Source organism: Nicotiana tabacum, chromosome 11 (assembly GCF_000715075.1).
Source record: "Nicotiana tabacum cultivar K326 chromosome 11, ASM71507v2, whole genome shotgun sequence".
NCBI classification, from domain to species: domain Eukaryota; kingdom Viridiplantae; phylum Streptophyta; class Magnoliopsida; order Solanales; family Solanaceae; genus Nicotiana; species Nicotiana tabacum.
In genome coordinates this window covers 16,439,924-16,453,272 of record NC_134090.1, presented here as the reverse complement: position 1 = coordinate 16,453,272, position 13,349 = coordinate 16,439,924, and the positions used below count along the sequence as shown (strand labels likewise).

The 13,349-nt window shown below is 36.9% G+C and overlaps 1 protein-coding gene and 1 long non-coding RNA gene across 2 annotated transcripts; both read left to right on the top strand.

Annotated features, from left to right (window-relative positions):
- Window positions 1–3,214: 3,214 nt before the first annotated feature.
- On the top strand, window positions 3,215–5,810 carry LOC107799408 (5-epi-aristolochene synthase 3). The gene is made up of 7 exons (XM_016622517.2): window positions 3,215–3,410; window positions 3,492–3,750; window positions 3,854–4,229; window positions 4,309–4,527; window positions 4,659–4,797; window positions 4,935–5,180; window positions 5,291–5,810. The coding sequence occupies exons 1-7, from the start codon at window positions 3,300–3,302 to the stop codon at window positions 5,585–5,587; spliced, it is 1,647 nt and encodes a 548-aa protein (XP_016478003.2). The 5' UTR covers window positions 3,215–3,299; the 3' UTR covers window positions 5,588–5,810.
- A 6,397-nt stretch (window positions 5,811–12,207) lies between these two features.
- Window positions 12,208–12,912, top strand: LOC142166497 (uncharacterized). Its single transcript, XR_012696903.1, has 3 exons — window positions 12,208–12,273; window positions 12,357–12,416; window positions 12,890–12,912. It is a non-coding gene; the product is annotated as an uncharacterized LOC142166497 (long non-coding RNA).
- The last annotated feature ends 437 nt before the right edge of the window (window positions 12,913–13,349 follow it).

The window sequence follows — 13,349 nt, the reverse complement described above, 5'->3', positions numbered from 1 at the left end:
TGTGTATATTAAAACTAGTAGCAGTAGATGAAATAGCATATAGTCGGTTGAATCACAACATTTTTGGCGGGGAATATAGAGTACATATATAAATATAGATGTAAGAAAATTACTATATAAATATTAGTATTGAACTTATAATTCCAAAAGTATATTGGGTGCTATAGTAAAACTAAAAGTTGAACCCCTAAAATTTATACTCTAGAATCACCGCTTCGTAATAGTGCACCCATCTTTCAAAAATCCTGGATCCGCCATGACTACCACTGCCTTTATCTTAAATTTTTGTGCTACAAATTAAGCTTTCTTTCCTAAATTACTGCATTTCATTTGGTATAGGTATATATTATGAGGCCTAAACCAAGGGATGTATACATTCCAAGATACTTCAGTCACCAAGATACTTATCCATTCTTGACGTTCATTGCTTCATTACAGGAGCTTCAGTCAGTTCAAGGTCAACTTATATCTGAGAGATCAACATGTGCTAAACTGGAGGTTATACTTCTGACACTTCTTTCCTTTTTTGAACTTAAAGTCTAATTCTCCTCTCCATATCCTATATCAGTGTTGTCAAAAGCTAATATAAGGCGCACTTAAGCCATAAAGCTCAGGGAGGGCGCTTCGCTTCACTTAAGCTGCGCATCAGTGTAGGCAAGACACCAAGACGTGCCCCTTACTGACCACGAGTTCTATCTTGAATGGAGCAACGCTAGACTATATTAGTTTTTTGAGGAAAACAATATAAAAGAATTTGTTACTTTACTCTTGAATTACATGTGTATATTTTTTTGCATTGCGCCTTTTTAAACTAAAGCCCACGCTTTAATTGCGCTATGCGCTAAAAGCCTCAATTGACCTAGAGTGCTTTTTAGAGCTCTTCACCTTTGACAATACTGTACTATATCAGAGCAAACAAATCAATTATGTCTCAATTCAAAACGTGAGATTTTATGGCATCTTTAGGCACAAATAACGGAGCTACAAAACGTGGGGGTTTCTGTAGGTGGTTTGGATGCTGCATGCTAATTGAGTTTAGGACTAGTGGGTGTTGTTGAAGATTGGTGTGGGTGAAGGATGTGGTCCTTCTGTGTTGGAAGTTGAGAGGTAACCTGTTCATTTGTGGGTTTTGAAGAGGAAGAGTAAGTTGTATTTATTGAAGGTAAAGTAGAAGTGGAGGTTAATGATGGAGTTTCAGTAGAGTGTGAGTTATTAGAGGTTAAGGGATGCGGTTGATGCGAAAAGGGTTGGGATGGTGTAAGTGGTAATGAATAGGGGAGGGCACGTGATGGGTTGCTAGGGTCGGCCTTTGGTGTTTATTGGGCTGTAGGGTGCAATTGATCTGCGTCGTTTGAGTATACGGTTTGTAATGGGCTATCTTCAATCGAGATCGTAGGGGTAGTGATTACAAGCTTTGCATGTTTAGGGTATTGTGGAAATTGGGTGGCTATTGGTGTAATTGAGGGGAGTGCTGCATGACAGCTGTAGGCTGAGGTGTCAATTGAGCTGTCATGTGGCTCGTGTGGACCTTCTGGTCTTTTGACGTGGAAGGAGAAGAGTTCTTTTTTTGGCTGTTAGTTGGTGGATCTGTGGGTAGCTCTAGTGGGGTGGAGGTAATAGGTGGTATAGGAGTTGGGCTTGGGTTCCGGTTTGGAGTTGGCCCATTCACTACTGGGCTCATGGTTGTGACATTGGACTCAAGCATGGTTTCATCTTCAATATCGTGTAATAGGTCAAGAGTAGAATGGATAAAAAAATTTGGGTGGGTATTATAGACATTTCGTGTAGGTAATTTATTAGGGTTAGGGGTTGAACTGGTAGAGGATTTATCTGTGGGGTCCACAGGAACCGCCGCTGTAGCTTGATTTGGCAAGTGTTCGTTGTGAAGTGGTTTGTTAGCAGATCACGGTAAAAATAATGCGTCTCATCTTCTAGGAGGACTTCGTATTCTTGACTTGTGTGGGAATTGAACTGTTTTCCAATCCCCATCGATTTGTTTGGATTGGGAAGAATCAAGTATTGGGAGAGTGGAAGGTGAAGTGAACGATGGGGTATTGATTGGATTATTGGGTGCTGAGGGTGGATTGGTTGTGTTTTGCGTGATTACGAAAGGGCATCGATTAGTAGTGTGGCCTAGCCTTCCGCATTTGGTACATAGCAAGTTAAAGCCTTCATACAGTATTTGTTGACGATACATGTCAATAAACACATGTGTTGTAAGTGGTTTTTCAAATGGAAGTTCTATGAAAATGCGTGCATATCTACCCCTGGTCGTGGCAGAAGTACAAGTGTCAGCTTTTAGTAGTGTATCGATTTTGGATCCCACCCTTTGGAGAATTTCAAGATCATAAAATTCAGTAGGTAATTCAGGCAATTTGATCCAGATAGCGGAGTATGTTAGTTGGGCATTTGAAGCAATGAATTTGGGGTCCCATTTGCGAACAGAGAGGAAGTGATTAAAGATAAACCAATACGTCCTTCATGCAGTGGTTTAGTCATATTTTCCTCTTTTTGAAACTTAATGAGGAATAAGTCTGAGCCCAAATCGATGAGCGGTAGGTCTTCAGATGGCCGCCATAGTGTTTTAAGTTTCGCACGTAAAGTTTGGTGACTCACTTTAAGTTCCGACGGTGGTGAGTTAGGACGGCCGGTTGCCATGAGTGGTGTGGGGTGTTTACTGAGTGGGGAAGATGTTTAGCTGGGGCGAAGCTCATTCATAACAATGTAAGTGATAAATAAATTCTATTTCTACAAAATTACTAACCTAAATTTTATAAAGGACTACGTAATTATATAGTATATTTTTACAGAAAAATTGTTGTGTTCGTGGAAACTGTTTGATTAACTTTTAGACCATCCAGTCAATTTAACTCTAAACTGACCAAAATAAATACTACATTAATAATTGAAATTTATGGCGCAACAATGACATTAGCTTTTATAAATAAAGTAATAGGAATTTGATAGTTCCAGGAAACAACTCTACTCTACTCTACTCCCTTATTTTGTAATATGGCTATTTAAATAATAGTAATATTCAGTTGACGAAAAAGAATAAAGTAATATACTTTAAATAGACCCCAGACGCCAAGAATGAATGAAAAGGCTGCTAGCTAGTGTAAAGTCTAGTAAGGCAACTGGGAAATGATTAGGTGCTTTTGATCAATTACATTAACTAGTCTCTCACCACTATATATACTTGTCCCTTAATTCTCTTCCATTTAATTAAGTCAACAACTGAGAGTTCCTTTCCTTCTTCCTTAAAATAACAAAAACAATACTCTCATCTTTTATTAGCAATGGCCTCAGCAGCAGTAGCCAACTATGAAGAAGAGATTGTTCGCCCCGTCGCCGACTTCTCCCCTAGTTTGTGGGGTGATCAGTTCCTTTCATTCTCCATTGACAATCAGGTTTGTTCTTGTAAGCAAGGTTAATTTTATTGAACAACATTAGTTTTTCTAATTTCATTTTTTAAAATACATTATAAATAGGTTGCTGAAAAGTATGCTCAAGAGATTGAAGCATTGAAGGAACAGACAAGGAGTATGTTGTTAGCAACAGGAAGAAAATTGGCTGACACATTGAATTTGATAGACACTATTGAACGCCTTGGCATATCCTACCACTTTGAGAAAGAAATTGATGATATTTTGGATCAGATTTACAACCAAAACTCAAACTGCAACGATTTGTGCACTTCTGCACTTCAATTTCGATTGCTCAGGCAACATGGTTTCAACATCTCTCCTGGTAAGTTCATCATGAAACACACCTTTAATATTGTTGTTAAAATTATTATCCATTTATTGAAAGAAGGTTAACTAATCTTGAGCTTTCTTTCTTGAAATACCAGAAATTTTCAGCAAATTCCAAGACGAAAATGGCAAATTCAAGGAATCTCTTGCTAGTGATGTCTTAGGATTATTGAACTTGTATGAAGCTTCACATGTAAGGACTCATGCTGACGATATCTTAGAAGACGCACTTGCTTTCTCCACTATCCATCTTGAATCTGCAGTTCCACATTTGAAATCTCCGCTTAGGGAGCAAGTGACACATGCCCTTGAGCAATGTTTGCACAAGGGCGTTCCTAGAGTCGAGACCCGATTTTTCATCTCATCAATCTATGAGAAGGAACAATCAAAAAATGATGTGTTACTTCGATTTGCCAAATTGGATTACAACTTGCTCCAAATGTTGCACAAACAAGAACTTGCCGAAGTATCAAGGTACGATATATAAAAACGATGTGGACCCTTTTTTGATTGATCATATCTCAAGTATTGATGTTAATTTATTATGTTGCAGGTGGTGGAAAGATTTGGATTTCGTAACAACACTTCCATATGCTAGAGATCGAGTGGTTGAATGCTACTTTTGGGCATTAGGAGTTTATTTTGAGCCTCAATACTCTCAAGCTCGCGTCATACTCGTTAAGACCATATCAATGATTTCGATTGTCGATGACACCTTTGATGCTTATGGTACAGTTAAAGAACTTGAGGCATACACAGATGCCATACAAAGGTATGAACTTCATCAGTTCACTTATTCTTTGATAGTGAATGTCGTTGTGAAAAGAATAAGACGAACTTCTACTCATTATAGTTGTGCTCTTTCAAAATGCATGAGTTCACCTTAATTTTGTCATCCTACAGATGGGATATCAACGAAATTGATCGGCTTCCTGATTACATGAAAATCAGTTATAAAGCTATTCTAGATCTTTACACGGATTATGAAAAGGAATTGTCTAGTGCTGGAAGATCTCATATTGTCTGCCATGCAATAGAAAGGGTATGTTTGTGCTATGTTTTTTTCCTTAATTCATTTCTCACTTTGTTTTACCTTGTGTACGTCGTTTAGTGATAAAAAACTTGATACAATTCAATCAAATTTTCTAACACTTGAACATATATATTTTGTATTCGCAGATGAAAGAAGTAGTAAGAAATTATAATGTCGAGTCAACATGGTTTATTGAAGGATATATGCCACCTGTTTCTGAATACCTAAGCAATGCACTAGCAACTACTACATATTACTACCTCGCGACAACATCGTATTTGGGCATGAAGTCCGTTACAGAGCAGGATTTTGAGTGGTTGTCAAAGAATCCTAAAATTCTTGAAGCTAGTGTGATAATATGCCGAGTTATTGATGATACAGCCACGTATGAGGTATGAAATGTATCTCAAGAAATTATATGATATTTAGACAAACAAAATGTTGCGACAACAATTGAGGCAATATAAAAGCTAACCCGGCCCCTAATCTATCTGCCTTTCAGGTTGAGAAAAGTAGGGGACAAATTGCAACAGGAATTGAGTGCTGCATGAGAGATTATGGCATATCAACAAAAGATGCAATGGCTAAATTTCAAGGAATGGCTGAAGCAGCATGGAAGGATATTAATGAAGGATTTCTTAGGCCCACTCCTGTATCTACGGAGATTTTATCTCGTATTCTAAATCTTGCTCGTATTGTTGAGGTTACATATATACACAATCTAGATGGATATACTCATCCGGAGAAAGTCTTGAAACCTCACATTATTGCCCTGCTTGTGGACTCCATCGAAGTTTGAGCTGCCAATTGTTGCTCATCTTAAAGAAACTTCATTCTTCTGTGTTGAGAAAGTAGTTATATATGTTTTTTTAAATTGTATAATTAAGTTGTTAGGAAGCTGGTTTTGCGATTGTGCAGTGGACTTCCTAACTAGGACCTCCTTGTAAGAAGTAATCTTCAAGTGTTATGAATTCACTTGCATTGCGGAGAAATCTTGTTATATGAAGCATGTTATGGGAGTCTCTTGTGACCTATTTTTTAGTGTATGAAGTAATCTGAGCCTTTTGCTCGTCCTTCCTTAATTAGTATTTCTTTTTATCATACTTGATCTCACAAAAGGTACATATATTGTATCCTTTAAATTAAAAGAAAATTCTAACAATAATACGACAAATTGCATAAAGTCATTGTGGGGTTGAGATATAAAATATTAAATAGATCATAATAAGTCAAAACACTAGATAATAAAATTCAGATTGCATTCAATATATATATATATATATATATATATATATATATATATCTTGAATAACAAATTTCGATGGGAAAAGAATTATTCATGTAAAATATATTATATATTACAAGAATTATACAATTTAGAAAGGAACAGAACCAGCTCAATGGAGAGCATACTGTTATTTTCAGTCAATTGTATATAACCATTTAATACTAAAATTTCAAACACACTACACGTGTTCATGCAACTTGAATAGAAAATTTTGATGGGAAAAGAACTACTCATGCAGCATACACATGTAATGCCAGACTATTCACTAAAATAAATTAAAACAAACCCAACTCAGATGAAGAGTGTACCGTTAATTTATGTCAAGTGAACGACATAATTAATATCTCTAGTTCTATTGATCCAACATATATACTCAGATGGAGAGTAAGTACATGATATCACTCACTAGTATTTCACCTAATTAGCTTACAATAAATTTATCCGATATGGAGGAAGACCTAAAGTTAACGGGTAAATTTATTACTCACTTAAAATTAATAGTAGAAGACCATAGAAATATATTTCTATCACCACTTAATCATGATTGCCTTTTAATTACAAAATTGATTCAACCTTTAAATTCAGATAGAGAGTCAATACAGGTAATCAATAACTAGTAACTTTACCGATTGGGTACATAATAAATTAAATTTATGTGATATGGAGGAAGACTAAAGTCAACATGTAAATTTATTATCTCACTATAATTAAAAGTGGAGACCATACGGTTTAACTGCTATCACCACTTGATCACAACTACGAAATTTTTTCTAATGATTAAGTTCCATAATTCAAAAAAATGCTCAAACCCATCTAAACAGTCTTAAAACGCTAAAATTAACGTTTTTCACCGCACAGCAGTGAGTATCGAACTGGGCTGTTTCTCATAAACCTGCCAAATTTTAGCTCAATCGGAGACCGTTATAATCACAATCTCCAAAACTGCGACCAAATTTGGGAAATTGCCATTTTAAGCACTTTTAAAAATTTAAAATACGGAAAAGGGCCAAAAATAGCCTTAAACTATCGGAAATAGATCACTTTTATCCTCCGTTAGTTTTAGGTATAAAAAAGGTCCTTGCCGTTAGTTTTTTTGGCTCACTCTTACCCTTCACACTAATAGACGTCCAACTTGGACCGAAAATAACATAAAAATAATATACTTGCTGAGGTGGATGCTTATTTGGACAAATTTCTCAATTTTTATCCGTTTCCTTCCTTCCTCGTAAACCTGATAACTAGTGGAGATACTTTAAACAAGATACCTACCACAACATCCAAGAAATCACTTCATCATCTTTCAAAATACTTACATACCTAAATATTACTTCTGCTTTTTTTTTTTTCATCTTTGATTGCTAAAGAGAAACCTATTGCAAACCGCTTTATTGTGATGACCTGATAGGTCATCTAGTGTTTTAGAACCTAATTCTATATTTCGAAGCCTCAAATACCTCATTTTAGTTTTTCTCAATTTGCATGCACAGTCTGGGTATTTTTCCGAAAAGCTTTTACGTTAAAAACTGATAAAATATGAAAATTTTGCCTTAAAAATCTATTTGAGTTGACTTCGGTCAACGTTTTGAGCAAACAGATATGGATTCGTGTTTTGACAGTCATGGTGGATCCGTATCATGATTTGAGACTTGGACGTATGTCCGGAATCGAATTGGGAGGTCCCTAGCTCGAGTTATGAATATTTGTTGAAAATTAAAAGTCTGAAAGTTTAATGGTTTTTAAGAATCGATTGATGTTTGGCCTTGTATATATCGGGTCCGTATTTTGGTTTCGGAGTCTAGTACAGGTCCAATATAATATTTATGACTTGTCTGTGAAATTTGGTGAGAAATGGAGTTAGTTTGACGTGATTCGGACGTCCGGTTGTGAAAATAGAAGTTTTAAAGCTTTCTTGAAAATTTCATTCGATTTGGTGTTCAATTCGTAATTCTAGGTGTTATTTTGGCGATTTGATCCTGTGAGCAAATTCGTATGATGTTGTAAGACTTGTGTGCATGTTTGGTTTGGAGTCCCCAGGGCTCAGGTGAGTTTCAGATAGGCTACGAAGTGTTTGAACTTAGAAAAACCAGCAGTTGATGCACCAGATATGCAGACTTCGCATTTGCGAAGAGGCCATTTTGCGAAGTTTTTGATCGCATTTACGATCCTTGCAATTTGCATTTGCGAACACTGGGTCGCATTTGCGAGGTCAGCAAGTTCAGCCAATCTTCGCATTTGCGAAGTCTTTTTCGCATTTGCGGGGTTCTCAAATTGTCGAAAATGCGACACCTGCAACTGATCAAAACTTAAGTTAGACGAGATTTTTCCCCCATTCATCAAATTTTCAAATCCTAAAACCCTAGAGGCGATTTTTCCAAGACCATTCTTTCCCCAAAACATTGGTAAGCGATTCTAATTTATTTTCTTTCAATCTTTCATTACATTTCGCAAATCTTCAACATAAAATCTAGGATTTTCCCGGTGGAAATTGGGGGTTTGGGTAGAATTAGAGATTTTTGAGAAATTAGAATTTAGAACTCAAATTGAGGCTGGATTCCAAGACTAATTACATAACCATTCTTGGGGATGAATGGGTAAATGAATTTTGATTCGAACCTCGAATTTTGACCAAATGGTCCCGGGATCGATTTTTAACTTTTTGGGGGAAAGTTTGGGAATTCTAAATTTATACGTTCTAATTGATTCCTTTAGCAATATTTGATACAATTGAGTCAATTGTGGTTTGATACGAGTGGTTTGGAGGCGAATTCTAGGGGGAAAGGCCTCGGTAGAGCTTTGAATTGACTGCGGAGTGAGGTAAGTGCCTTGGTTAACCTTGACTTGAGGGAATTAGAAACCCTCAGACTATGTGCTATGTGAATTTCATGTGAGCGGCGTATATGCGAGGTGATGAGTGCTTATACGCTACCGAATTATCTGTTTTTCCTGATTTTCCGCTTTTACTTAATTGCTTCCTTCTTTGTCTTAACTGTTAAATGCTCTAAATATTTTCCCTGCTTAACTGCTACTTGTTAATTAATGTCTTCTCCTATTCATTAGGTTAGCTCTTTTTTATAGTTTCACGAATCCCTGCTAGTTGTTAAATTTGACTTGCTTGTAGCTTTTAATTGTAAATTGCTGGATTGGTCTCGCTGCGCAGTATTACTTATGTAGATTCTTATATTGTTCAAGGTTTCCATTTTGGTTCAGTTTGACATTTATTTATCGTAAAGGTTTGGTGGTTTGAATTGTTAACTTGACAGTGTACATTGAGTGTTTGATTGGTGGGATCGGGTTGCACGCCGTAACAGGTGTAATAAGGGTGGAATGATATGGTGGAATAAGGGTGGATATATACCATATGGTAGGATTGGGTTGTACGTCGTAACATGTGGAATAAGGGTGGATTGATATGGTGGAATAAGGGTGAATATGATACTGATATTGATATATGGAGGGATCAGGTTACGCGCCACAATAAATTTACATATATGTTTTCTATTATTGATGTTATTTCGGTGAAATAAGGGAGGATTTGTGTTGTCTGGTGGGATCGGGTTGCGCGCCGCAACAACATATATGTTTCCATTTCTTGAGCTGTGTCGGTTTTCCGGTATTTGCATTTGAATTGTAAGAGATTGGTAATTCTGGACTACGTTGGTTTATTCTTGAGGCTGTGGTTATCTTTTTCAGTTGACTGTTAGATTCTGTTCCGTATTTTTATTATTCTGTCATTATTATATATATTGCGTACAGGTTATAGTGTAGGTGACCCGCGTTAGCCTCGTCACTACTATGTCGAGGTTAGGTTTGGCACTTACCAATATATGGGTTCTGTTGTACTGATACTACACTCTGCACATTGTGCAGATTTTATAGTCGGTCCTAACAACAGTTATTACCGTGCTCGGATTGGATATTTGCAGAGACTTGAGGTATGACTATTTAGTTCCAGCAACTCCTGGAGTCCCCATCCTCTTTCTATTTAGCTGTATATTTTTATACAAACAACTTTCTATTTACTTCAGCCCTTATATGTATTACTCTAGAAGCTCGTACACTTGTGACACCAGGTTCGGGGATTTGTAATAGATGTTTGGATGGTTTAGCTTCCACATATTTCACTTAGAATATTTCAGGTACTTCAGTTCTTTAAGGGTGGATTGATATGGTGGAATAAGGGTGAATATGATACTGATATTGATATATGGAGGGATCATTTCCATTACTTGAGCTGTGTCGGTTTTCCGGTATTTGAATTTGAATTGTAAGAGATTGGTAATTCTGGACTACGTTGGTTTATTCTTGAGGTTGTGGTTATCATTTTCAGTTGTGACACCAGGTTCGGGGATTTGTAATAGATGTTTGGCTGGTCTAGCTTCCACATATTTCACTTAGAATATTTATGTTACTACAGTTCTTTATTAATGTTATTAATTAAACTGTTAAAAGAAGTAAATTGTTCTAACGTTGGCTTGCCTAGCAAGTGAAATGTTAGGTACCATCACGGTCCCGACGGTAAAAATTTTGAGTCGAGATATGCATCATATAGATTGGTAAGATATGTGAAAAGTGAACGAGGATTAGGCATTCTTATGAGCGCAGATGGTGATATGACTTTGAGGGCATACTCTGATGCAGACTAGGCAAGTTGCCCAAACTCAAGAAAATCAGTAACCGGTTACTTAGTGAAGTTTGGAGAATGTCTAGTTTCGTGGAAGTCAAAGAAGCAGAATACAGTAGCAAGGAGTTCAGCAGAATCAGAATATAGGAGTATTGTACTAACAATCTCTGAATTGATCCGGCTACTGGGAGTATTCAAGGAGCTGGGAGTTGAACCTTCTACCCCAATTCAGTTGTTCATTAACAGTAAAGCAGCGATGTATATAGCTAGTAATTCAGTGTTTCATGAGCGAACCAAACACATAGAAATTGATTGCCTTTTTATAAGGGAAAAGGTACAAGAAGGATTAATTCACCCTGTGTATGTCCCAACAGAAGAACATGCGACAAACTTGTTGACCAAAGGACTTGGGAGTGTACAACATCACCACCTGATGTCCAAGCTAGGTGTTTTGAACATTTTCACAACACCTAGCTTGAAAGGGGGCGTTGAGATGGTTAGAATGACATCTGGTGAAAACTGTGAAGGTGAATGCTTAGAGGGTGACATAAGTGGTTCGGTGACAGCTGTGCATTGTAGCTTACTTAGTTAGTGGAATATGTGTTAAGTTTATATATATTCATGTGTGTAGTGTTTTAGGCAATTTAGCTAATGCAATCACTCTCATTCTTCTGCAATTGAGCTTTGATTACTTCCAGAACTTTCTTCTTCTCTCTTCGATACGATCTGAGCTTCAATACTACACACTTCAATGGTGGAAATTAACACGACTCGCCCGTTTACCACCCCTAGGCGTATCTTGGAGGGGTTTCATGGGGCACGTGAACCCATGTTCCCCTCCCTAGATCATATGTAGTAATGTTATATTTTTTTTAAAAATATTTAAATATATGTGTGTGCACCCAAGCTCAAAGTATCATATCGTGCAATGGTTATCGGATGTACCTCTCTAAGTGGATTATTAGTTCAAATCTCATGTCAATCTTGTTGAATTTTTATATAACTTGGCGCCCACGGGAGATAGACATGTTAGGTGTCACTTTTTGCGTATTAATTAAGTACTTCTTCTTTTTCTTTCTTTCTTTCTTTGATTTATTTTTTTAAAATTTTACACTTTAAAATTCCTATTGTTCTTTTGTTACCGTAAAATTTTATATGACTAAACGAAATATGTATATTAAAACTAGTAGCAGTAGATGAAGTAGCATATAGTCAATGGATTCAACTAATCCCAACATTTTCAGCGGGGAGTATAGAATATATATATTGATATAGATGTAAGAAAATTACTATATAAATATTAATATTGAACTTATAATTCCAAAAGTATATTGGGTGTAATTGTAAAACTAAAAGTTGAACCCCTAAAATTTATATTCTAGATTCACCGCTTCGTAATAGTGCACCCATCTTTAAAAAATCCTGGATCCGCCATGACTACCAGTGCCTTTATCTTAAATTTTTGTGCTAAAAATTAAGCTTTCTTTCCCAAATTACTGCATTTCATTTGGCAGAAAATGCTAATCTCAAGGCCAAGATTGAAGACGTCAACAGCACTCATGCTGACTTGTCCAAGGTACTCTCATTAGAGTGATATGCTTCTATAGGAATTGATAATCACGTACTTATCCATTCTTGACGTTCATTGCTTCATTACAGGAGCTTCAGTCAGTTCAAGGTCAACTTATATCTGGGAGATCAACATGTGCTAAACTGGAGGTTATACTTCTGACACTTCTTTCCTTTTTGAACTTAAATTCTAATTCTCCCCCCCATATCCTATATCAGTGTTGTCAAAGGCTAATATAAGGCGCACTTAAGCCTTAAAGCTCAGGGAGGGCACTTCCCTTCACTTAAGCTGCGCTTCAGTGTAGGCAAGGCACCAAGACGTGCCCCTTACTGACCACGAGTTCTATCTTGAATGGAGCAATGCTAGACTATATTAGTCTTTTGAGGAAAACAATATAAAAGAATTTGTTACTTTTCTCTTGAATGACATGTATATTTTCATTTTTTTTGCATTGCGCCTTTTTTTAACTAAATCCCACGCTTCAATTGCGCTATGCGCTTAAAGCCCCAATTGACCTAGAGTGCTTTTTAGAGCTCTTCACCTTTGACAATACTGTCCAATATCAGAACAATCAAATCAATTATGTCTCAATTCAAAACGTGAGATTTTATGGCATCTTCAGGCACAAATAGCGGAGCTACAAAACGTGGGGGTTTCTGTAGGTGGTTTGGATGCTGCATGATAATTGAGTTTAGGACTAGTGGGTGTTGTTGAAGATTGGTGTGGGTGAAGGATGTGGTCCTTCTGTGTTGGAAGTTGAGAGGTAACCTGTTCATTTGTGGGTTTTGAAGAGGAAGAGTAAGTTGTATTTATTGAAGGTAAAGTAGAAGTGGAGGTTAATGATGGAGTTTCAGTAGAGTGTGAGTTATTAGAGGTTAAGGGATGCGGTTGATGCGAAAAGGGTTGGGATGGTGTAAGTGGTAATGAATAGGGGAGGGCACGTGATGGGTTGCTAGGGTCGGCCTTTGGTGTTTATTGGGCTGTAGGGTGCAATTGATCTGCGTCGTTTGAGTATACGGTTTGTAATGGGCTATCTTCAATCGAGATCGTAGGGGTAGTGATTACAGGCTTTGCATGTTTAG